At 41.5% G+C, this 24298-nt stretch overlaps 3 protein-coding genes across 4 annotated transcripts; 1 reads left to right on the top strand and 2 right to left on the bottom strand.

Annotated features, from left to right (window-relative positions):
* Positions 1-1267: 1267 nt before the first annotated feature.
* prlrb (prolactin receptor b) lies at positions 1268-9456 on the top strand. The gene is made up of 9 exons (XM_084360339.1): positions 1268-1402; positions 2750-2838; positions 3939-4071; positions 4654-4823; positions 6104-6270; positions 6759-6900; positions 6985-7081; positions 7179-7248; positions 7853-9456. Exons 2-9 carry the CDS (start codon positions 2778-2780, stop codon positions 8627-8629), a joined length of 1617 nt encoding a protein of 538 aa, XP_084216465.1. The 5' UTR covers positions 1268-1402; positions 2750-2777; the 3' UTR covers positions 8630-9456.
* Positions 9457-9853: 397 nt separating this feature from the next.
* Positions 9854-17294, bottom strand: LOC311261574 (selenocysteine insertion sequence-binding protein 2-like). The gene is made up of 18 exons (XM_084360338.1): positions 17121-17294; positions 16513-16640; positions 16007-16175; positions 15851-15926; positions 15537-15730; positions 15361-15445; positions 15181-15275; positions 14849-14989; positions 14658-14747; positions 14433-14534; positions 14203-14335; positions 13921-14087; positions 13697-13817; positions 13424-13601; positions 13105-13325; positions 12772-12926; positions 12458-12653; positions 9854-12299 (listed from the first exon to the last, which is right to left on the bottom strand). The coding sequence occupies exons 1-18, from the start codon at positions 17127-17129 to the stop codon at positions 12172-12174; spliced, it is 2388 nt and encodes a 795-aa protein (XP_084216464.1). The 5' UTR covers positions 17130-17294; the 3' UTR covers positions 9854-12171.
* A 394-nt stretch (positions 17295-17688) lies between these two features.
* LOC311261122 (major facilitator superfamily domain-containing protein 10-like) lies at positions 17689-23362 on the bottom strand. Of its 2 annotated transcripts, none has more exons than XM_084359516.1 (13): positions 23222-23362; positions 22006-22190; positions 21392-21488; positions 21167-21270; positions 20839-20997; positions 20527-20718; positions 19411-19513; positions 19183-19294; positions 18977-19085; positions 18797-18887; positions 18547-18594; positions 18369-18458; positions 17689-18226 (listed from the first exon to the last, which is right to left on the bottom strand). In XM_084359516.1, the coding sequence occupies exons 2-13, from the start codon at positions 22156-22158 to the stop codon at positions 18123-18125; spliced, it is 1362 nt and encodes a 453-aa protein (XP_084215642.1). In that variant the 5' UTR covers positions 22159-22190; positions 23222-23362; the 3' UTR covers positions 17689-18122. The 2 variants fall into 2 exon arrangements, with proteins under 2 accessions (XP_084215642.1, XP_084215641.1); XM_084359515.1 differs by having other exon boundaries at positions 23279-23341.
* Positions 23363-24298: the final 936 nt, after the last annotated feature.

Genomic DNA, 24298 nt, shown 5'->3' with positions numbered 1-24298 from the left:
GACATGCAACCAGCCAGTGCATGTAGTGGGATGCAGGTGTGGACTGTGGAAGATGGTTAAAAACACACATGTACAACTACAACAATAAAACAATGATGCATGTTGACTGTAAGAATATGCCCTCTTCACTGCACCCTCAGGCCAGACAGGCGAAGTCCATCCCTGGTAGGGTGGAGTGGAAAACTACCAGCCCTGTTGTTCACACACCTGTGCTCAGTCGGCTGTGTGCAAATCTTTGCTGCTGTGCAAGTCAACCTGTGTGACCCTCAACCCTGGCTTTAAAGCAAAATCACACTAGTGATTCTCACTGACAGCTGATATTCAGTTTTAATTTGACCATTTTCAGGTTAAAAAGGATTTCGTGTTTTGGTGCAGACTTTTTATTCTTATCAAGGTAAAAAAAATGTTGCAGCTGCATTTATTTCCCACTTATTTATTTGTAACATTTTGCCACAAGTACTCTGTAAGTACAGCTTACAGTCGCTAGCATGGCATTAGTCTTGTTGGCTCTGCACTGCATTTGTTACTGTACAATATCAATAAAACGTACTGACGTCCCATTGGCTTTATCATGGACTGTATTTACCAAAATCGAACCAGAGATGATTTCCACTAATTCCATTAATCTATTCATCATGTATGTATTTATATATATGTTTTTCTTGTGGTAAACTTTTGCTGCCTATTGGTTGTTCAACATCAGATGAATAATGAAGCAAAAACGCATAAAAATGTTACAGAAAGAAGATACAGAAATAAATACGTTTGAGGAAATGAAGAGGGTGCAAAATGGGGTGGCAGTAGCTCAGGAGGTAGAGAGGGTTGTCCAGAAATCGGAAGGTTGCTGGTTTGACTCCCTCTGGCTGAACGTCGAAGCATCCGTGAGCAAGATACATACATTTATAAAAAAGAATAGATGAATAAATAAAAAGGTAAATAAATAAACTAATTACTTAACTTTAATACATTTATTTTAAATAGCAATTTACGTATTGAATCATGTATTTACTTATTTTTTTATTATTAATTATTCTAATTTTGACAGTGTTGGTGCTCCATACCAGCTCGATGTGGAAGTATAATCTGCCAGTGGAGCAGAAGTCAAGTTTCGTTTATAATAACATTAAATGAGGCAGCAGTGAGACATCTCGGTTATGCCACGCGCTCTCAGGTGGACAAGCTGTGACGACATCAAGCCCCTCCCCTTCATGGCTCAGTTCACCTCTCTTCCTCATTACATGTCCCACCTGAGGTGACAGATACGCGGGTTACCAGGTGTGAGAAGGTCGTCCACGACAGTGTTGCGGCTGTAGGAGGCTTCTGATCCCTCTGTGGTCGCGTCAGCATCAGTAACATGGAGTTCATTGACTGAGTCGTGTAGGTCGACAGCCGTCCTCAGCTGGTGAGTAAACATCAGAGCTGCATTTAAATGTAATTGTGTTGTGTTTAGGTTCTGTTAGAAGATGCACACACGTACAATAACCTGTTGTGGTGAACTCGCCCGAGCTATTCTGCAGCAGCATATGAAAATGGTACAACATGGAATAATACTAACAAAAGGGTGTTTATGTGTCTTTACAGTAATCCTAATATATTTGTTCTGTTTTGGAACAAATCATAATAATGTAGAATGCCATTTTTCCCAAGAAATTGTATAACAAGGACATTTTACTTCATACTTCATACTGTTTTCTTCTGATAACAGCTTGTTTAATCAGCCATGGAATAATAAATATTTCTGAGTTTGTATTATTGCCTCATAGATATTGTAAAGTTTGAATTTCCTCTCCAAACTACAAAGCACACCTTTTACGGCCATTTAGAAGTTCATTAAACTACATATATTACGAGATTAAAAATAGCATCAAGTATAAGTGTCACCCCGGACACACTGCTTCGTCTGCGTGCAAATTTAGCTTTAAGTATTATTTTTGGCCAGAATCCACCTTGCTCAAGCAGTCATGTTCAAACTTGTCGAAGTAGGAGCAGCATGACCCCGAGCTTCTTGTGACTGTTTCCTGCACAAAACAAGAAAGTAATTAGTGAAAAGTGAAGTGAAGCTTTCCCACACCTCTTCAGGTGACTATCTGGATAATGCATTTCACTGTTGTTATGTGGCAGAGAGTTGGAGTCTGACACAGGGAGCATAAATCTGCCAGGTGCTCACTCTGAGCCAGTGAATCAACCTGTAAAATTCTAACCTGACGTGCCAGATGGTTCCTTACAGGACCTAAGTACCTGCCAAACTAGTCCAAAGTCTGGACACTTTGAGGCCAATAAGCGTGTTATACAGTAGCTGAGTGTGTTATCTAAAACTGATGTGCATTTTTGAGTTTCCAATACGTTAATGCTTGTGTTTCAAAGGGCTGTGCGCCGTGTGATAAGATCCCAGGAATAAGGAAGTACATAAAAAAATTGTCTAAAGTCCATTTGGATTATTTTAACCTGAAAGTTTTGTGAGTCAGATAAGACAAAAATGTCAATAATGTTGATAAATCCTGAATTTTTGGGTGACATCACAGATGAAAGGGTCATATGCTGTTCATATTTATGCTCAGATATTTTAGTGATACGTTATAAAATGTTTTATCAGCATGTGATGTTGATGGCCCCCGTGTGTTGGCTACAATATGTATAAACAGTTATTGGTTGAGCTCATTGTTTTCCCTTAAAACAAGACACGCAGCCAAACCACGGGTTTGCACCACCTCATTAACAACAAGCTGGTGATGTCACTTCCTTTTTTCAGGACACACTGCGTGGCGGTTTGTGCCAGGATGTGGAGAGATCTTGGATTGGCAGTGTTTGTGCTGCTGTCTGCAGCTGTTGAGTCCAACAGTGAGTTAAAAGGCTTCAATTGCATTATCTTATCTTGTAACAACAGTGGTATGTAGAGCTGGACATGCAGATAGTTTTGGTTTTATTTGTGCAGTTTTGGAGATTTGCCTCTGAGATTTCTTCTTTCCAGAGTCACTGTCTCTGTTACTACATACGATATTGGTCTCATATCTGAATAACTCACTATTATAACAATCCCAAGGGCAATCTTACGAGTTCAGACGTTGCTACAGCCAGCAGCCTAAGCATAGCTCAGCACAAAGAGTAAAACGGGGGGAAACACTGAAACTGGATTTCCCTAAAGGTAACAAAATCCCCCTACTATTATTTCTAAGTGCTCACTAATTAATACATTAGATCTGTGCAAAAACCTTAGTGTAAAAATGACGATTCACCTTTTTACAGAGGGTTATGTGACTATTTCTTGGCTTGGAGCAGTAACTTTCTGCGACCCCGCTGGTTGTCCGGCAGTGACTCACCTCAGGTGGATGACCCAGGATATCCACAAAATTTAATATGGAAAATTTTTGCAAGAATCTTTCAAGGGCAATTCTTCAATGTTGTGAGCACAAACAAAATTAGCATTATGTAAAAATTGCCCTCAAGTCGACTCAAGTTTCTGAGTGCAACACCACTGTTGTAAATACAAATCTCAGGTCTGTTACAGTTTGTCAGGCGTAATGTAGGCGCCGACTACAGACAAAGGTCATTACGTCACAACAATGTTATGTGTTGAAAACGTGTATTGTGAAGTAAACATGTATGTAACGCTGTGATCCTACCGTCTCACTGAAGTTACATAATGGAGAAACAAGTGGTAGAGACACCATTCACCCTATTACAAGACACTGGATCATAAAAATGATTTTGAAGCTTTTATTTGAAGGTGAAGTGACGCAGTGTAGCTTCAGTGAACGGGGTTGAATGAAGAAATCTTAGATACGCTTCTCTCGAAACGTGGCCAAATAAACCCCAAACTCTCTGCAAGGCTACATAGCATTAAAGGTAAGTGAGAAAATGTATATACCAAAAGTTTTTTTTATTCTGTTAGTACTGGATTGGGAATTAGGGTCTGACGGTTGTTTGTCGCATGTTGCCAGGCTCGTCTCCACCAGGGAAACCAGCCCTGCTCAGCTGCAGGTCCCCTGAGAAGGAGACGTTTACCTGCTGGTGGGAGCCAGGCTCTGATGGAGGGCTGCCCACCATGTACCGCCTCTATTATGAGAGAGAAAGGTCAGTCAATCACGAGGGCTTTTTAAATTTAGATTTTTTTTTCCGCGTTCAACAGGTCACAGTAGAGATACAGGTAAGGTGAGGGAGGGAGGGAATGACATTCAACAAAGGTCAGAATCGAACCAGGGCATCACCCACACTGAGTGAAAGTTAAGCTGTGGTTGTCGAGTGGTTAGTGCAGCGTTGCAGACAGGCGAGTGGAAAACCACCAGCTCACTTGTTCACACAATTGTGCACAGTCAACTGAGCGCAAATCCTTGTTGCAGTGCAGGTAAACCTGCAGACTTCAAACGCTTTACCTGTGTGACCCCCACTCGCCCTGGCCTGAGGGCAAAATGCCGATCCGGAAGGTTCTCCAACAACAACTCATAAAAGGAAATGTCATTATCCTCTGTACTTTTTCAGATGATGACATTTGGAATGGTGTTGTCAGTGGTCAGACTCATATGTGATATACAGTCAAGCTTTGTACTTTTTTATTGAGTGCAGACATGTATTTACTGCCCACCGGACAGTTTTACAAAGCTGAGCATGTTGAAAAACATACATGCTTCGACCACCGCTTGTTTTGTCCTCGTACAGATTGGAGGGAGTGCACGAGTGTCCGGACTATCAATCAGCAGGTAGGAACTCCTGTTTCTTCAACAAGAGCCACACCTCCATCTGGCTGGACTACTACCTGACAGTGGTGGCCTCCAATGCCCTCGGGAATGCCACCTCAGACATCTTTAAAATGGACGTGATGGAAATCGGTAAGTTGTTACACCCAAAGAAGGAGGATTTAGATGAGATGAAATGCATCAGGAGAAAGATATTAAAGGTGCACTACATAACTTTTTCTAATAACAGTTTTGGTTATGTAGGCTTATAGTCTTGAATTGAAGGACCTGGCTTTAAAGTGCATCTAAAACTCTAAAACTAGCTCTTGCAAACTGCTATTCCTGGTATCAAGAGCTCTGTCTGTTTATAGGTCTTTCAAAATGTTGCAGAGTGCACCTTTAAGTCTGTTATTATACACACTGAGCACACAAAAACCCTCAAACATAAAAGGAAGAATATGCAAATCAACACGATCTGAGGAGTAGAGCAAACTTTTGAAATTTGAAAATATTGTTATGATGAATATGTAATATATCATTCATGTGGGTTTGTATCTCTGCTGTACTACTTACTGTGCAAGTCTATAAAAAGTAGTAATTGTTAATATAATAACTAAGAATAGCTCAGTCTGCTTAGCTCATCCGTGCATTGTGTCGGATTAGGAGTGACGAGCTCTGACCTATTGACGACTATAGATCTGTGTATTTGTCAGAGTAAAAGTTAACACAGCAGAAAATTATCTGTAATGATTCGGCTAATGATTGGCACAGTCTTATTGGTCATGCAGCTTTCTTGGGCCTCGTAAGGAATGGAAAAGTACTGAGTGACAGATATGAACCGGAGCAGAATGAGGTGGAACTGGTTTGTGACCGGTATGAAAACTTGCGCGCAGTCTCGGATCAAATTTCACGTCTTTTGTTTGGTTACTCTTGGTTCACTTGGTGTTGGCTGACCCTAGTAAGACAACGTTTTACTGACTGCACAGGCCCATGTCTGCTGCAAAGCCTCTCAGATCGAAATGGCTCAAGTGATGGCAGATTTGATCAGACGGTCAAATTAATCAAATGGATTGATGTGAAATTTGTACCGACATTTGTGTCCCTTAAAATGTAGTCTGGGGGGATTGCAGTTACTAGTTCAGTGGTGAAATCACTTGAAACATTGTGTTCAAAGACCCCTGCGACAAACCTTGGCAGGTAAGAGCGCCCAAACATGCAATTTGCATTACAGTGAACCACATGGAAAGCAGACAGTGTGTCTCGTGTGTACGATAATCCATTCTGCCTGTTGTTATAGCTTCTTCTTCTTCTTGTTTTGTCATGTCAGTTGAGGAGGCGGTATTTAGAGCTGTCCACTTGTGATTGGATCACTCAGGACTCACGTTAATGCCTGGCGTAAACAGGGCTTGAGTTTTGTTCTCTGTGCTCGACAGTGAAGCCCAATGTTCCTGAAAATGTAACGCTGCTGGTGGTGGAGACAGAGGACAGTCCATATCTCCATGTCAGATGGGAACGTCCGCATGACACAGACACCAAGTCCGGCTGGGTCACCATTAAATATCAACTAAGAGTCAAACAAGAAAACAACAACAAGTGGAAGGTGAGTTTTAATGAGTTTTAATCAACAGTATCTCCCACAGAAGGGTCCGCTAGTGCTAAAGCTGTCACGCTGATAGGTCATTTTATGACACTAGACAATAGTTAAGTCCATGTTATAAATGTTTTATGAGTCTGTTACAGGTTTATTTTAGAGCTGAAACAATCAGTTGACTCAGCAACAAACACAAAATGTAAACAAGGGACCGTCTGGTAACAAACTGTATGCTGTAGATGTAATTCACTTCAATATTAGAATAAAATTACTAAGAAATCTAGCTTTGGTACGAACTGCAGCTGTCCAAACAGGAAGTAGTTAAACAACCTATAACTTCTCCTGAAAGTAAATGTTCAAGTTGTTACTTGGCCAGCCAGTAGAGGGCTGCCTCCAGGACTGCCAGCAGTCAAGTTGATCCAATTCAATACCTTACACTTTCTGTAAACCCACACATACATTTGACCCACATATGATTATCATTATTTGTTCTTTAGGAGTACATGTCAGGTACACAAACCCATTTCAGCCTGTACAGCGTCACTCCTGCAGTGGTGTACACAGTTCAGGTGCGCTGTAGACTGGACCACGGCTCCTGGAGTGAGTGGACCAACACTACCCACGTGAAGGTCCCGAACTGTAAGTGTCAAAAGTCTTTTCCCCATCTTTGACTCAACAGTGAGGTGGCTGCTATTAATAATTGAAAATGGTCTTTTGTTTTAGATCTTCAGAATGAGAGATCGTTTTGGATCTTGGTTGCCGTCCTGTCTGCAATTCCATTTATGGCAGCAATGTGCATCCTGGTCATGAAGAGGGAAAAGTATGTATCTGCTGCAACAAAAGATAAGTAACTTTTTATATAAAGCCGGGATGATGAGGATAATTTGACTCGTGACTTGTTTTCTTTTGTTCTCCAGTGTGAAGCAGTGTGTTCTGCCTCCTGTTCCTGGTCCAAAGATCAGAGGAGTTGATTTTCACCTTCTCATGGTAATAAAACATCCCCATTGTATTTTTCAACAAATCCAAAACATTGCTTTGGGCATGATAACAATGGTGAGGTCATAATGTACTGAATTAAAGGTACAATTTGTAAGAATTTCAGTTTGAAACATTTGAAAATTAACTAAAATTATTCCTGAGGGACTGTGATTTAAGGACTGTATAGTAGATACTGATGAGTTACTAGAGAAAAGACTGGGAGATACTATATTAATGAACATTAGGTTGTGATTAGTTCATAAATATTTGTGAATCTACATACTTGCCACCATGAACCAGCCGCTGAGTGGCACCTGCTAGTGACCACTCATTAAATGCTAATTACTTAATCATAAGTTACTCCTCACTAGTAACTAATGATTAAGTAATTAGTATTTAATGAGTCTACTTGGTAACTACTCAGGCCCGTTCTTTTTCAAAATACCAGCTAGCTGCATGGCTAACTGAGCTAACTAGCTAACAGCAGCTACAGATAACAGCAGTTAGCAGTTACTCTGATGATATGCTGCTTGCTGTTTGTTTGGAGTATGAGTTCGAGAGGTTGCCATTTTTTACATATTGAACCTTTAACCTTCATAACTAACCCTTTCAGAGTGGACAATCTGAAGACGCCATCAATGCCCTGATCATCAACCAGAACTTTCCTCTCATGGTGGGCTGGAAGGACCAGATGGAGGAGTACCTCATTGTGACCGAGAATGACATCCGGCCTCTGTCGGATGCCTCCAATTGTCAAAAAAGGAAAAAGAGCTTGATTATTCCTGCTGGTTTCTGCTTAGACTGGGAAATCCAATGCAAGTCAACCCACATTCAGAATGACTGTGCAGGGGAAACAAAGAATGAAACGGATAACTTTCTCAAGAACAATAAGTCTCTCTCAGGGGAGAGTTTATCTAACATGGAGCCATCCAAGCTGCAGAAACAGCAGTGTTTAGGTCAAAACTTGGTCAACACAGAAGCGACAGAACCGAGTCCACTGAACCACGAGAATGCCATCAAACCTTTCACAAACAGCGGCTATGTGGATATTCAGAGACATGTGGAGAACACACAGGAGGTGGATGTGAAACAGGTGGACTACAGCAGAGTGAATGAGGTGAACGGTGAACATGTGCTCATCCTCAACAACAAAAAACTCCCATTTAACAGCTCTGGCTACATGGATTTTCAGAGACAAGAGGAGGAAATATCAGAGGATTACAGCAGGGTGAAGGAGGTGGACAGTAACAATGTGGTTGTCCTGCAGAAACAAGACGCGTCAGCTGACACAAAAAATCCTCATGTGACTGGAGCCCACAAAATGGGAGCGTGCACAGAACTCATTGATAGCGGATATGTAGATACTATCCCTGCACCACCTTTAATGTGACGTTTTGTTAAAAATGCAATGTCCAAATACAAATGGCAGATGTCCCTTCTCATTTACTGTTCAGAGTCGAAGAAAAATGCTGAAGGTATTGATTGTTACTAATTATCCAATGTTTGCATGCCAACAGACTGAACAGAAGATTAATTGAGATTAATAAATATATCACCAGACTTGCTGTATGTAAGAGTAATTTGAGTTGTAATTATCACATAATAGGATACGTCGGCTCAGGCTAAAGTACATTTTTACAAATCTGAAAAGAAAAATCTCTGACGCTCCTTTTTAGATTCTTGCCACTACCGTGACACCCGATGTATTGTACAATGTATTGATATATTAAAGCACAGGTCGAGTCGTGTGTGCAGGCTACGCCACCTTGTGGTGGATGTTACCAGTTGCCCTTTAAAGAAAATCTTACACTGTATGTTTTAACAGTCTGGTTGAAGTTTTTTCTCCAGGCAGTGATGAAGTAAAACCATATGATAAGACAATTACTCTCAGACAGGAGTTCAACATTTCTTGAGCTTCACAGCAAAACAGCGTCACAGCATTCTCTGAAACAACAGAGGTAGATGGGGACTTGTTTTAAGGATCTGGTCATACTTGCTCATACAATTTTGCTGCCAGTTGATCCAGTTGAATTGAGGATTTATTTGAAAATAATCTGCCTAAATAAAGTTTATTTATTAGGCAAGATACTGTATACTTTTCTTTTTCTTGTTTTTGTTTAACAGAACCAAAAATAGCAAACACATGCACGCCTGACTGGCACCTGCATGGTGAAGTTTAAACTGATTACTTTTGCTGCTTAAGGACATAAGATTGAAGAGAAAACACACTTTTTTTTTGTCATTGTTTTATTTGTGAAACATGGTTTTAAGTGTTTTAACATGTCTCTTCTTTTCTTTAATCCAAATGAAAATTAATGTGTCAGATATCACGAAATATTTTCCTAGTTTATCATTTAAAATGACAAAAATATCACATTTTTGTTGAATTTTTATTTTTCACTTCACTTTACAGATGGGTAGATTTAAGATCTGTAGTTTTGTAGACTCACGCCCTCTGTCTGTGATGCTGAAGTACCACTGGGAAGCAAACTTGGTCCCCTTCATTTTCTCTTGTATATTCATGATCCAACATCATTTACATTAAATACTGCATTTGTCGTCTTTATGCAAATTACGTTTTATATTTAAGAAAACAAATCATTAATCCACTCCAATCTCTCATCTGATTTTAATTTCCTATTTAACATGCGACAACAGACACATCAATTAATGTATTACAAAAATAATTTAGTGTTTGTACTGTATATCCATTCTCTAAGGAAAGTGGTTCATATTCAAGGATTTATAAAAAACTAAATGATCAAAAAATAGATGTTTACAACAACATTAGGCCTTTCATCATGCGTTTCCTAATTCCTATTGTTTCACAGTTTGGTCTCTCACTACCACAGAATTTACTGAACTACAAAGATTAGTTTGACGATTTTGGGAAATGAGCCTGTTCGCTTTTTTTGGTACCTAATACATTTCTATATGGTTAAAGTAAGGCTACAACTAGAAGCTAGTTAGCTTAGCATAGAGACAGGAGTGTAGCCACTATCTGAGAGCTGTCATCTTCTCATCTCACTTGCAAACAGAAAGCAAATAAGCACACTTACCAAAACATCAAACTTATGTTGTAAAATTCATATGACTGAGTGTGTAGGACTGTGTACTGTCTTTTTTCCTACAACTGACATTTTGACTTAGCAGGAAAAGCACAAGTGTCACAGATACTATCAATAATATATCCAAGTCCTAGAACGGTCATTACTAAAAGGAAAGCAGCAACAATTAATGCCATTTGTTATACCTGTGCTTTCCCTGTTGTAACATGTCTGCCATGAAACTCTCCATTATCAACTTCCAAACAACTCTCCTCCATGTTGAGCTGAACCAAGACATCATTCAGCAAGACCTCAGCTTGCTATTGAGTCCACATGACATGAGCCCAACATCTGTTTGGCATTAAACCACTTTTCCACAAGTTAAATGTTTCAATTAGCAGTTTCTACTCTTACATCTTCAGATGCCATAACACCGAGTCTTCTCTCCTGTACAGTTTTCATCACAGTCCTCTGAAAACTGAATTCTGACCGTTGATTTTGTCCATTTCAGATTGTTTATTGCTTCCTTCAACTACTATTAGCAATTTAGATTACTGTAAGTTGTCCTATTTTATCATTATGCCACTTTATAGGATTTTTTCCTCATGATATAGGTAAACAGAAAACTCACGAAAATGAGTCAAGTTAACAGCTGGTAATGTTTCTCAACATAGTTTAGCTGTTTTTTTCCTCTTACATGAAAATCAAATGCTACCATTTACACCTAATCACAGGTAGTACAACAAACAATGCGTAGTACTTTGGTAGTCTAACACAAATAAAAAATACAGGCTCTACCACGTAGTGCAATCTGGATTACAAAAACAAACACAAAAAATTACAAGTTCTGACTTGTCAATCAAAACGATATTTCGATTCTTCGAGTCCTGGTGGCCTAGGGGTTTAAGACTGTGGGCTCAGATAAAGGTCAGTAAGATATGGAGCTCGTGAAATTATGTTCAGAGATGATTCAAAAGTCTCCTGCTGTGTGTCAACCTTTGTAAACCTTATATCAACAAAAAGGTAACACAAACAAAAAAAAAATAATAATAAAAACTGAAAACTGTGTGTGGAACTCGGTGCTCAAATTTCCCACACTGTGTCCGACACTGAAGTGACAAATTCAAGTACAAATCTGAGTGCATGAGGAGCCATCGGTGGCGGGCAGTGTGGGAACTTGTACATTCACAAGCTCAGATTTCTCATGCAGTTTTTCTGACAGTTTAACAGACGGTGATCATTTCACAAGCTTAAAATCTAATGGCCTTTATCTGAGTCCACACAAGACACTGACCGTGTTACTACAATGCCCACAGTGTGTGCCATCCTCTCTCTAACATTCATTTCCTGTCAGCTCACTGATGTCCCCGTCACATAAAGCAAAAATGCCAGAAAGAAACTTTATGCTGAACCTAATTGAGAACAGAAGGCCAAATGCTGCTCTGTGTAACTGGTTTGATGTTCGACAAACATTCAGTATATGTACACCGGCATGTTCACAGACAACATGGTTGAAAATTCATATTGTGGGATCTCTCCAAGCGACTGGTTTGGTCCTAATAAGTGAGTGGTTTATCTCGCCAGTATATAACCCCGCCCACCCCACACACACACACACCTCACAGCTTTTCCCAATTATCTTCAACTCAAACAAAAATATGACATTTGCTTCTTAAAAAGACGACAAGGGAAATTATGATTGATTGCAAAATATTAGCGACATGATTCATTTCCTGACAAATACCCCATGTTGGGAGCCACCGCAGCAGAGCACCTTTCATTGCTCGTTTTTTTGCAGGTGTGACTAAGTCAATCGTAGTTTCTTCTGTGCTGGCGATGAGGACACGCGGGTTGGTTTTTAGAGGCACAAACGGCTTTGCCACTGTCAACTTTTCTCAACTTCATCAGTGTTTTCAGTACATTCGCTTTCCAAGCACATGGCACTCAGCTGCTCCTCAAAGTTCAGAAATTTGTGGTTGCAGTCCTTCTCCAGCATCTTCTTCCATATCTTTACTAGAAAGAGAAATACAAAAGGATAATTATTTGATTTTTATTTGACTTTCTACAGTGAAATCTGTGATTGCATCCTCCAACTCGGCATCTCTCGTAAAATAGGATTATTTCGCAGGTATCGCAGGTATCACAACCCTTGGCTCAGGGCAGTAACTTACTGTATTCTGGTTCTTCTGGCTGTGTGGCGTCAGGACTGAGCTCAGCCTCCTCGGCCAAGCTGCTGATCTGCAGCTGTTCCTCAGTGTTTTCTGCCTGCTCCGCATCTGCCTGGCCCGTCTGCTCCAGGCTCAACACCATCACCTCGTAGGCTCTCCTGGCCTCAGACGACAACTCGATCATCTTATGATAGATGTCCTGTGGGGACGAAGAACGTTTTCAGCTTGTTGACATCTTCAACGGTCAAAAATAATTTATTTATGCTCACTGGAATTACATCAAAGCTAAGAACTGTCTTTTTAGTGATAAACCTCACCTGTGCACCATCATAGTTGAAGATGCCCACCAGGCTTACAGGCACTGCCTTGTTGACGCAGCGACCCAAAGTTTTCCTGGAGAGGGCAAACACGAATGGCACCCCCTGTTCACGACAAGTGTCGATGATGGTGTAAAGAGCTTCATCTAGGCCTCCTGCGAAAGGTGATATTTTTATTATGAATGTCAGGATCACATGTACATGTCTAAACCTTGTTGCTCCAAAGTTTAGATTAATAAATGAGTTTGACGCCAAGACATGCAAATACTGTCGTAGCCAAACTGTACACACGTTCAGCTGGATAAATCTGAAAGCTGATGTAAGTACCAGTACCTTTGGACTGGATGCGTTCACAGTTGGGTGAGATGACGACACATTTGACCTTCCTGAGTTTAAGGTGCTTTAGGACCTCTCTGAGCCCCATGACGATGCGCCTCTTCATGCGGGCCTTCATCGGGTCCTTCTGGTACAGGCGGTCCTGGAAACGAACCAGCTCCTTTAGCAAGTTCGTCACACACTCATCCACGTCTTTGCTCAGCATCTGGTTGCAATAGCTGACACGCGCACACACACAGTGGACAGTCAGACAACCAACAAAGATTACAACTTGTAACTGTGTATCGAGTGAACCGTTATGATTTTACAGTCTTACTCTCTGAACTTTCTGCTGTGGATTTTGGGTCGGCTGACCGAGCAGGGAACAGGTGAGGTGGTTTCTTGATCTACTGTCTCGTTTTTCTCGGCTTCTTCTTCCTCCTCTTTCACCATCTGGTTCGTGCCATTTAACTCTGACTCATCATCAGGTTCCTCTGACGGACTTCTGACTTCATCTGAGTGTTATTAAGAACAAAATACAGATTAAATATCAGCTTTAACTTGGAGTCGGGACCTTTTGAACTCTATTGTCTCCCATGCTTTTTCTGACCTGTGGCATTAATGTCCCCCATCTCTTCTTCATCAACGGGCTGGAGCTCATCTTCAGGCAGCAGCCCTCTCTCCTCCTGCAGTCGTCTTTGTTTCCTCTCCTCCCTTTCTTTCAAAATGACCTGCGGACAGAAAATAAACAAGTCTGTACAGCTGAGACACTTTCTTTAAAAAAAATGCAGTGTGTCTGTATTAGTTCCAGAGTGAGTGAGTGAGTGGACATGCCTTCTTAAGAGGAGTGGGTTTCTTTGCTTTTGGCACCTCTCTCTGCTTGCCTTTCTTCACCAAAGGGCTGGTGGAGTCCAGGGGATTATGGGCAATTTTATCCTGCTGCCAGGGCAGCTTCTTCTGGACTAATGGCTGCTTCTGGACGACAGGAAGTCCTCCACCAACTACGAAGAAATCATTTACAAAGACAGACAGACTTTTTAAATAAAATGTATTATAAGAAGAGAGAGAAATGAGGAACCCAGTGTAGCAGAGGTCAAGAATGTGACTGTAACCCACCTGAGAGGATGACTGGCTTGGCGTCCTGCTTAGCTTTTTGAGACTGTTGCTTCTTTTCCAGCGCGGCCAACATGTTTCCGATGTCCAGCTGAACGGGAACTTTGCTCTTCTTCCCAGACACCTTCTCAGCTTTCTGGAAGTCAAGAGAACAAAAACCAGATTCAGGTTCAATCCAAACTGTTTCCTCCAGTATAATATCATGCATTTAAATTTAACAGGAAAATACAAACCTGTCCTTTTTTAGCTGTCTCAGTGGGCTGAGTTTTTGCTGCGGGTGATTTTTCCTTGGTTTGTTCAGCAGACTGATGCTGAACACTTTCTCTTTGGTTTTCCTGAGAAAAACACAAAAAATGACCTGCTGTCAATCTCATTTTAATGACTCTCTACTTTGAAACATGTTAAATTATAAATGAAATGTAAAAAAACATCTGGGAGGAGAAATAACTGATATCTACCTCATTGCATATTTTTGCTGCAGTGCTGCTCGTTATCAATCGATCAATCCCAGTCAAAGAAAGAGTCAGACCGGGAAACTCTTCTTCATCCTGACGGGACAAAAAGACGACAAAAAATAATGATTTTTTAAATGCTTTGAAACAGGTTGGCTTTTGAATTGAAGGGAAATAAAGTCAACACTTTTATTTACCTCAAATTTTGGAGGCTCCTGATAATACGCCGGCTCTTCTGACTCAGCTTCTGCATCTTCACCTTTAGCTTTCTTCTTCTTTTTCTTCCTTTTCCTTTTCCCTGGGGCTCCATCTTCATGCTGTGCAGCAATTTCCTCCGTCTGACGTGAGGCAAAGTAAATAGGGTCCCAAAGCAATGTTAAACCATACAGAAGGTCATACTGGTCACATTTCTGTCAGTGTGATTTACATAATTAAAAAGATAAGTGGTAGAAGACTTGTATAATTAAGGTTAATTATAATTAAAATGTAAGACTTTTATGCTGAGATTCAATCAAACACGTCTCCTCACCTGCGTGTGGTTGTAGCCGATTGTCGTCTCTTTAGGGACAAGTTTCTTTGGAGGTTGAGAGGCGACATTTGCCCATGAAGTGACCACCGTCTGACCTTGTTAACAAAAAATAAATAAGAGGATTAATATCTTATATTTCACTTCTGTACAGTCATTGAAACTACAAGGACTTTCACCTACCTGGTGAAGCAGCAGAGGAATCTGGCTTAGCATTTGTAGCTATTTGTTGGGGGTCGGGCTGCGTTGGGGATCGTCTTGTTCCAGACTACTCCATACAAAATTACAATAGCATTACATTTATTAGAAGCATTAACCACAAAATGCACAATATTATATGTGATGTTCAGTGGGCTCACCTTCAAGGAAAATGCTGATGTTTGTCTAAGAGGGCTCGTGGATGGAGGGGTTGGACCCCAGCACACTCTCTGAACAGAAGGAGGACCTGCTAACTCTGGGAAATCAGTCATCTTCACCTCAAACGGGACCATGTCTGCCTGTGGGGGTTTTGTCTTCCCTGCAGAGTTCGGGGCAGATCGGGCACCTCGAGAGCCTGTCGTCCAATTACAAGCAAAGGTTGATTGTAGACAGATGAGTAATGTTCAGGAAAACACACGCTGAGGTGCCAGGGATCATTCAGGAAGGACTTCACAATGCCAGGTGTGATATCTACCTTTTTTCTGTGAATTCAGTGAGTTCTGGCCCACAGTTCTGCCCTGTGCAGGAGAGTCACTGTTGCTTTTAGATGCCTGTGGAGAAATCACTGAAATTAATCTCATGTAGAGAGTTTATTCCATCAAATATTTCTGCTTCTAAAGACGAAACCAACCTTTGCTTGTGGATCCCGTGCGGACCTCTCTCTCTGCATAAAACCATCACTGGTCTCTCTAACACGACGGCTGCTGCTGTAGCCGTGACTCCTCGGCACATCTGCTTTTCCTGCCGACACTCCATTTGTGTTTGATGGATTCTGCTTTGGGCCCACACCGGACCAGCTCCTTCACAAAGTTCAGACGTTCACACAAATAAGTGGCTGGACCAAGAACAAACGGTCAAAACACAACAGTTTCTCAGAAAACATAGTGATCTGTCACAAAACACAACATTTTACAAAACACAGTGACAATTTACAAAATGCTGCAAAATTTCACCAAACACTGCAACATTTCAGATTTGTTACTGTGTTTTGTGAAACATCATCATGTTTTCTGTAATGTTGTTGTGTTTTAACCCTCAGATCAGTCTCACTTGACAGTGGTGACTCAGGCCATTGGTCAGGTGATTGGTCAGGTGATTGATTACTTTGATTAAGATAAACTATGATTATCCTCCTACCCTCTCAAACTCTTGTCGGACACATAAGGATTTGGTAACATCAGAGGTGGTGATGGCTCAGGAGGCTCCTTCCTCTGTCTCCTCTGTTGTTTATGGTCCACAGACTGCACAGATGACAGTTTGCTCTCCTGTGGAAAGTACAGATCGTCTATCATCATCTGTCTGCTGAAACACGACCTTTGACAGTTCAAGTGAACGCATGTGTTGCCACAGTTTGTTCAGTGTTAGATTCACTATGAGATCGCTTTATTCACAATGTTGTCTCACACTTGACTCACTCAAACGTCCCACTCAAACAACAAGTGTTAAACTCAACTGTTGTTTGGTTAGCCATTTAGCTATCTGTTAGCTGACAGCATATTTCACGTTACATAGTCTTAAATTGTACTAAACTCGTCAAAAATGTATGTTTTACAAAACCCAACAGCCAACAGCTTATCGATGTGGTCCAACCAACTTTTAACTTTGTAAATACCATGTACACATTTACAACAGTTAGCTAACAGTTAGCTTCGATCAGCTACATGCATCAACGTATGATAGCGTCACTAGCTATCAGTTAGCTTGCTAGCTAGCTTAACAAACTACTTTTACTTTTAGTGAATTACCTTGTCCATCTTCAGGTTTTCCTATATTTAATCACATGTCCGCATGTTCACTCGGTGTTGCGGGTGTTGTCAAAGTCTCGGTTACGACGGTGCTGCATTTATCCACCCTCGAGTGTTAGCTATGCGGGCTAAGAAACCTGTTTGATAGCATAGCAGTAGCAGCTAGCTGAGCCGCCTGACACAGCTGATGTTTACAGTGTGCTGTGCAGAGGCGACAGCGACACCTACTGGCCGACAGCATGACAACTCAACTTTGAAAGCAGTATTTTAATGTTATATGTGCTGAAGTTTTACTCCTTTGTATATATTAAGTTATTTAGTTAAGCACCTTATTTTATGGTTGTATCATATATTTATCATATATTTGTATTTGACATCTTAATCTGCCTAAACATCTGTAGCAGTCAGATACATGTTGTGGAGTAAAATGTATGTAGTAGCAGCTTAAAATGGAAAAGCACCTCAAAATGTAACTCGACTGCATAGTTACCGTCAACCACTGAAATAGTTCATTGAAAACCGTTTAGTAAAATCTTCAGTTAAAATAATTACACTCCACAAACAGATGTTGACTTTCTTGTTTATTCTTTTTACAAGAAAATAGAGTATCCACACTTTTAAAGAGAACTGAAATAAAATGCTCCTTTGTACAATACAAAATCTGAGTGATTAATAAAATATAGCAGTATAAAATGATATCCATGTTGCACGAGAACAAATGTGGTTTGTAATCCATCCTAACCCGTGCATTTCACTCAATGCACAGTTCCACATCTCCACTCATTTTCCCATTTGTACATTAACGTCCCTGTTTTGAAAGGTGCAGCGTCTTCCTGCGATATATTGCTTCATGTGATGATCCTTGGCGAACAGCGCAGGAAGTATACAGCTCTGTTTTTTTTTGTTCGTGTCACCGTATTAAGTAGTGCTTGTTCTCCAGGCCGATGTAAACATATAAAACATTCATTAAAACTACCGAACATCCCAAAGTCTTTGTGTCTCTCACTCCTCTTTTAGCCTCCCAGCTATCCTCAGGAGAGCCAGGGGGATAATGAAAGAGGCCGATGTGAGGAGGAAACAGGTCTGAGCTCCAGCTATCCAGTAAACTGTGAAGAAAACATGATCGTTATGAGTACAAACGCTCAGTTCATCTCTTGAAAACGTTAGTGGCTATTGTGTTCTGGCTAATGCTTCATAAACTGTCCACAAGTTTCAGATGCATTTGGCACTGCCATCTTTCTTCCTTACCGGAGGATGACAGCACTGGTCCCAGTGCTCTGGCCAGAGCGCCCAAACTACGCAGAATCCCCATCACTGTGCCCTTCTGACTGGCCGAGCCTGGAGAAATATCCACAGTAGATAATAAGCAACAGTGTGCTAATTATACCATAAAGTTTCCATAAATAAGAATGAGTAAGAGGTTTACCATGGTCAGAAACAAGCGTAGACAAGCAGGGAACTACTATTGCAGCCGCTGTAACAAAGGTAATAACATAAAATGTGAGAAGCAGAATACTTTTTTTTTTAAACATAACACATAAATAGATGCTTCTTAAAGAGGGTATTTTGTAAAATAAGATTGGAAGTACTCAGGATACTGTTTCCTCTGCTAATCATGCAACCACGTGCACTTGCAAAGTCTTTAAAAATTGACACAAAGAACAAACTGGACTCACCGAATGAGTATAACGCCAAACCGACATAAAGTATTGTTGTATTCCATGACAGCCCGATGAGAACAAACGCTGGGATTAACGCTATGATTGCCTGAAAACGAGAGACGTGGTTCGTTAAAGAAGACGATGAATCAGCAGCAGCATGAAGAGTTCATTGTTGTAAAGCGAAGGTGCTCCTACCATACGAACAGCCCTGATATGGTGCCCAGGCTTTATTCTGCGGGCATAACCGCCCTGGATCAAAGCCATGATGACACCAATGAAGAAGAACATCTTTCCTTGCTGCATACTAGCGAGAGAAAAAAACGCTTGTAACAAAAACACAAGGTTGCTGTTCAGACATGCTTACTGTAACAGAGTACACAGTTTTATCTTTGAGTTCACACCTTGTAAACTGGAAGCGTTGGTGAGTCAGAAAACTCAGCGTAAACTCCAGACCGGAGAACAGGAAGAGGTAGCAGAAATAAACCAGGCCCAGCACTTGAAGCTTCAGCATTCCTGTAAAGACATTAATGACTTCTATCAGCGTGCCAAAGTTCACTCATGCCTCACAAATGGGTCAGATGGGTGTAAGCTTCTGCCTCGCAGAGGAATCCTGTATGAGCAGCACTCACTTTTTCTTGCAGGCGGATCTTTCACCCTGGTAACAGCTGAAAAGTGGAACAGAGATAATGGATTCAGGAGGTCCCTGGAGTCCCCGAAGCCTGAAGATGAAGCCTGGGATGAAACAGGAAAAATTAGAAATGTATTCAGATATAGAAGATGTTTACAATATAGGTATATTATATGTTTAGGGTTATGCATCCAAGACTCATTTTCATGGCTCTTACAATTGTGCATGTGGCATTTGAGTCATTAGAAAATTAAAGGTCCAGTGTGTAGGATTTACTGGCATCTAGCAGTGAGGCTGCATATCCCACATTTCATCCTCCGGTTAAAACGCAAAAAATGCAAACGGCCCTCTCTGGGGCCAGCGTCTGATTTGTGTGTTCTGAGCTACTGTAGAAACATCGGCTCTGCTGGAGTCTGACAACGACCCAGTCACTGGAATCAGGTGTGTTGGGGCAGGGAAACATCTAAAACATGCAGGACAAGGGGCCCAGAGGACAAAGAAAAAAAATTGAATAAAACCAGTAAATCTAGGTGCTGTGTCGTAGGCCACAGGACTTGTTTCAGTTTCTTGAAGACGTTTCACCTCTCATCCAAAAAGCTTCTTCAGATCTAACTACCTGGAGGAGTTTCAGGCTTTTAAAAGCTCTGAGTTTCAGAGTTGTTAGGGCTACTTGTGGGTCGCTGACCCAACCGGCCTTCATGTGGGTCTCTAAGGCTAGGCGAGCGCAGGTGTGAATGGTTGAGCTCACACGTATAAAACCGGTAATATTACTAATAAATTGACCGAATGATTGACTGGTGATTGACCCACCCTCCTCGTTCTACCCCCCATTTATTATACGTTTTAAAGCCCCTGCACACCCATAGTTCCTGTGTGTACGGACCATTTTAGATCAACAGCTCCAACACTCATAGCTTTATAGTGCCTGTAAGTGCAGGTCAATTTACAACATTATCATTATCGGCTCAGAGGGTCTGGTGACAGCATGGCTCCCACCCACCTTCAGCCCGACAAAGGGTCTAATTTAACACATAATTAAAAACACCTGTGAACCCCTGTGGGAAAAAAAAGCACCCTCAGCTTGTCAGCTGGCAGTGTGAATGTGTCCGTAGCTAACCTTGACGTCCTTCGTGAGCGTCTCTGGCAGCATGACCCAAATGAAAAGCAGATCAGCAACGCTAAAGGCCAGAGCGAGCAGAGCTGGAGTCTGGAAGAAGACATTCCCTGTTGCTTTGGAGCTGACAGCAAAGTAGGCGCCCATCAGAGGTCCCACAGTGAAGCCCAAGGAGAAGGCGATGCCGATCATGGCCTGGAGATGATAAAAAATGCACATTTTTCTTTTTTTAATCAAGTGTGACATAAACAGAATACACCCATTCACATCCTAGAGTTTTCAAAAAGATTATGGCCAAAGAAAACTTTTGCCTACCATCCCTCGGTTCCGTGCTTTTGGGCAAGGCAGGTCGGCCACGATGGCGGTGCAGAGGCTGACGTTGCCCTTACAAATGCCCCCAATTACTCGAAACAAAAGGAACATGCTGAAGCTCCGGGAAACAGCCCAGACCGCGTAGGAGGACATCAGCCCGAACTGGAAAATTAGACCCGAATGAATCAACACTGGATGGATGACTCTACGTTTTACAAGCAATGATGATATTATTACACTGTTGCTCTTTCCTCCATGGCATAGATGTGAAAGAACAGTGAGGTTTATTTCATAAATTCATGAAAAAGTGGTAGTATGTCATGCTACTCACTGTAGTGAGAATGAGCAAGGGTCGTCTGCCGTGTCGGTCTGAAAGAGCGCCGGTTAAAGGCGACATCAGGAACTGCAGCAGCGAAAACAGCGACCCGATCAGACCTGAAATGTAAATGAATGTGTTTCACAGCATTGTTAAAACTCCTTGTTTAATTGATTACAGCATGACGAAATGTAAAAGCTCCAAATAACCAATGTTGAAGGTGAAACCAATGCAACGTACCTCCAAACAGGACGGTGTTGTATTTCTTTTCCAGAGGAATCCCCACGGCCTCCCTGAACCAGTCCACAACACTCTGCAGAGACTGATACGCGACATCCTGCACAAGGGACGAAACAGGAAAATACAACATCACACGGGGAGAAGCTAAACACGAGTAAGGAGGTCAGTTCAGCATGAGTCAGCACACAGACACGGCCCGTGAACGCTAATCTAATCATCATGAGTCGGTTCTGTTTTTTTTATGAAACAGATTCTTCACACAAAGCCTCCTTTGTTCTTTAGATGTGACGGACAATGTGCATCAAATTCTGCACATTGTTCGATACATCCCATCCTTTTTTTCCTTCACTGCAGCAGGAGCAGCTGGAGAACATAAACGCTGGTGTACGACTGTCTTGCCAAGAACATTTCTGACTTCTAAATTATTGTGGTGATCCGAAGTAATCAAAAATAGCCACAAGTGATATTAATTTCCCCAATTCAGAGGTCAAACGAGGAAGTACTGCTGGATGAAGAAATCTCTTCTTTAAACAAGCTCTATCACTAACACCTAACCCTGATTTTACCAGAGTTGTCAATTCTGATTTTGAAGAACAAAACTAAACAAAACCCACCCCTGTTTGTGCGTAGTGGTCCAAAATGGAAGGCAGCAGAGGCAGAATCAGTGTAAATCCCAGCAGGTCCAGCAGCAGGATGACAAACACGATGTTGATGACCTTTGAGGAGAAGGAGCCGTCATCCTCTGCAGATTTGTTTACGGCTGACATTCCTCCAGCAGAATCTTGTGTCTCTTCTGTTCCTGTTAGAAAACACACAGTGTACGTATGTTAGCACTAAATAGATACCAGCGCGTTACATTTACAGCGTCAGCTGGCACGACTTCTAATCTCAAGGAACAAGTTAGCCATTGAGGAAGTGCCACAGTTACAGCAAACAGCTTCGTTTCACAGGTCTGCAACTTCCTTGAAGGTTTCCTGGAAAGAAATACGTTTCTTGGACCTAATTATAGGGCATTCAAGGACAAAATTCAGACAGATACTAGAGATACTACACCCTCCTGCTCTGTTAAAACTCGAGTAAATGTCCCATTCATTATTTTAAACTTTATTCTCCACGTACGTTCAGTTGTATGTGCGATTGCAGACCGTTGTTCAGCAGGATATACCTCTGATACATTGGATTTGACTGGAAGTGTATCAACTTAACGGTCTCCTCCATTTTATCTGTGATTAATACCACGTATAGATCCTTCCAGGAAATATCAGTTAAGTTACTTTCTATGAAAAAAAAACATGATAGCCTGAGACCTGTAAAGCAAAGCATTAATAAAAATCATATGCAAGTAATCTGCAGATGAATTGGGCAGATCTTACTAGACATTAATAGGATGAGCAGATGAGTGTGTTTACTTCCAAATATTAAAGTTATTGGCACAGCAATATGACTCTGGCATGAAAGCATCGACCACATGCCTCCATAAATATGCCTGTATGTTTACAAAGTGCATGTGTGCCAGTACAGGTGTAACCCTCTCCATTGAACACCTCATCACAGTAAGTCACCAGGAAAGATGGATAAAGGAATGAGGAAACAGCTGCACATGCTCAGACCAGAGTTGAACTCCTCAGTAAAAGCATTGACATATTCTTACTGGCAGTAGTTTGAAAACTGTTAGTGTTGCTCTCATAAAATAAAATAAAAAATACACATTTCCTACAAGTTGTTCCTCGAGCCACAGACTGACTAGTGTTAATAAGCGTCACCTCTCCTCGACCTAACCACTGTTGACCAAGCGAAAAAGAAAGAGCCTCTACCAGCTGTTGTACTCACACTGTTTCCGCAGACTCGTAAAATCGGAGCAGATCACACCGACTCGAGCAGTACTACCTTCTCCCTCTCTCATCAGTCCATCTGTACTGGTCCGCACCAGGAAGCGGTGTCCTCTTACATTTGGATGACAAGAGCACGTCGCAGCCAACGCACACGGACCAGAATGCTGCCTTCAGGTGAATCCCGTAAACTCCTATTTCCGCGTTCCACAGTCGCTCAGGACTTGTTGAGCACGTTACCGACCTCGGCTCAGCCTGTTGCTTCGTGGTTTTGTCACAATGAACTACCCGCGCAAACATTACATTAAAAAAAAAACACTTTATATCATACTTTAGATCTTTAAAGGTGCAATGTGTAAGAATTTTATTTCAAAACGTTCATAAAATGAATGAACATTATCACCAGAGTGTAAAGTTACAACAGTTTGGATGTTATACGTTAAGTTAAAATGCTAACCAGCTTGTCTCTAGGGGAGCGTGCCTATGTTCCCACAGCTCTATGTTCCCACATTTCTAACATTGCAGCTGTAACCCTAACCCCTCATTCATTCATTCATTCGTTTACTATCAAGTGCTTCCAAAAGATCTTGTGGGAGGATAGGGCTTAAATTGAAGGGAAATGTAGGAACACAAGGCCTAATTTTGAAAATGTCCTAGAAATGTGGGAACATAGGGCTGTGGGAACATGGGGATGACCCTGCCTCTAACCACTTTGTACCTGAAGAGGTGATAGCGAGCAACACCAACACTCAGCCTAATACGACCGCTAGCTGCCAAGCTAACTAGCTAATGGTGCGACCCATTGCTTGGCCCGAGTTGGCCAGCATAAACACAGATGACTTCACAGCAGTATGGCGGCACACAACGTGAACAACAGCTACAGTTACAGTGTGAATTTAACAGGTGGCCAATTCTTACATATTGCAGCTTTAAACTAATTTTTTGTGCTCCATCAGATGTCTACAAGATTTATGTAAATTCATTTCCACACACTCGTCTGTGCTTGCAAACCGGGAGATTTGAACGATGGTTTGCCTCGGCCAAGCATTGTAGCGTTTCGGACAAACCACAGACATCT

This window comes from Pagrus pagrus (genome assembly GCF_965226575.1).
Source record: "Pagrus pagrus genome assembly, chromosome: 8".
NCBI classification, from domain to species: domain Eukaryota; kingdom Metazoa; phylum Chordata; class Actinopteri; order Spariformes; family Sparidae; genus Pagrus; species Pagrus pagrus.
The sequence above is the reverse complement of the archived record's forward strand: the minus strand, read 5'-3'. Positions and strand labels throughout refer to the sequence as shown.

Coding starts and splice junctions, on each gene's coding strand:
- prlrb (XM_084360339.1), top strand. CDS start 2,778: ATGTGGAGAGATCTTGGATTGGCAGTGTTTGTGCTGCTGTCTGCAGCT. Junction 4,072..4,653: donor CTCTATTATGAGAGAGAAAG/GTCAGTCAATCA, acceptor GTCCTCGTACAG/ATTGGAGGGAGTGCACGAGT. Junction 6,901..6,984: donor CCACGTGAAGGTCCCGAACT/GTAAGTGTCAAA, acceptor CTTTTGTTTTAG/ATCTTCAGAATGAGAGATCG.
- LOC311261574 (XM_084360338.1), bottom strand. Junction 15,731..15,850: donor ACTGAATTCACAGAAAAAAG/GTAGATATCACA, acceptor ATTGGACGACAG/GCTCTCGAGGTGCCCGATCT. Junction 14,990..15,180: donor TCGGCTACAACCACACGCAG/GTGAGGAGACGT, acceptor GCCTCACGTCAG/ACGGAGGAAATTGCTGCACA.
- LOC311261122 (XM_084359515.1), bottom strand. Junction 20,719..20,838: donor AAGCACGGAACCGAGGGATG/GTAGGCAAAAGT, acceptor TATCATCTCCAG/GCCATGATCGGCATCGCCTT. Junction 18,227..18,368: donor ACCAGTGCTGTCATCCTCCG/GTAAGGAAGAAA, acceptor TTTTCTTCACAG/TTTACTGGATAGCTGGAGCT.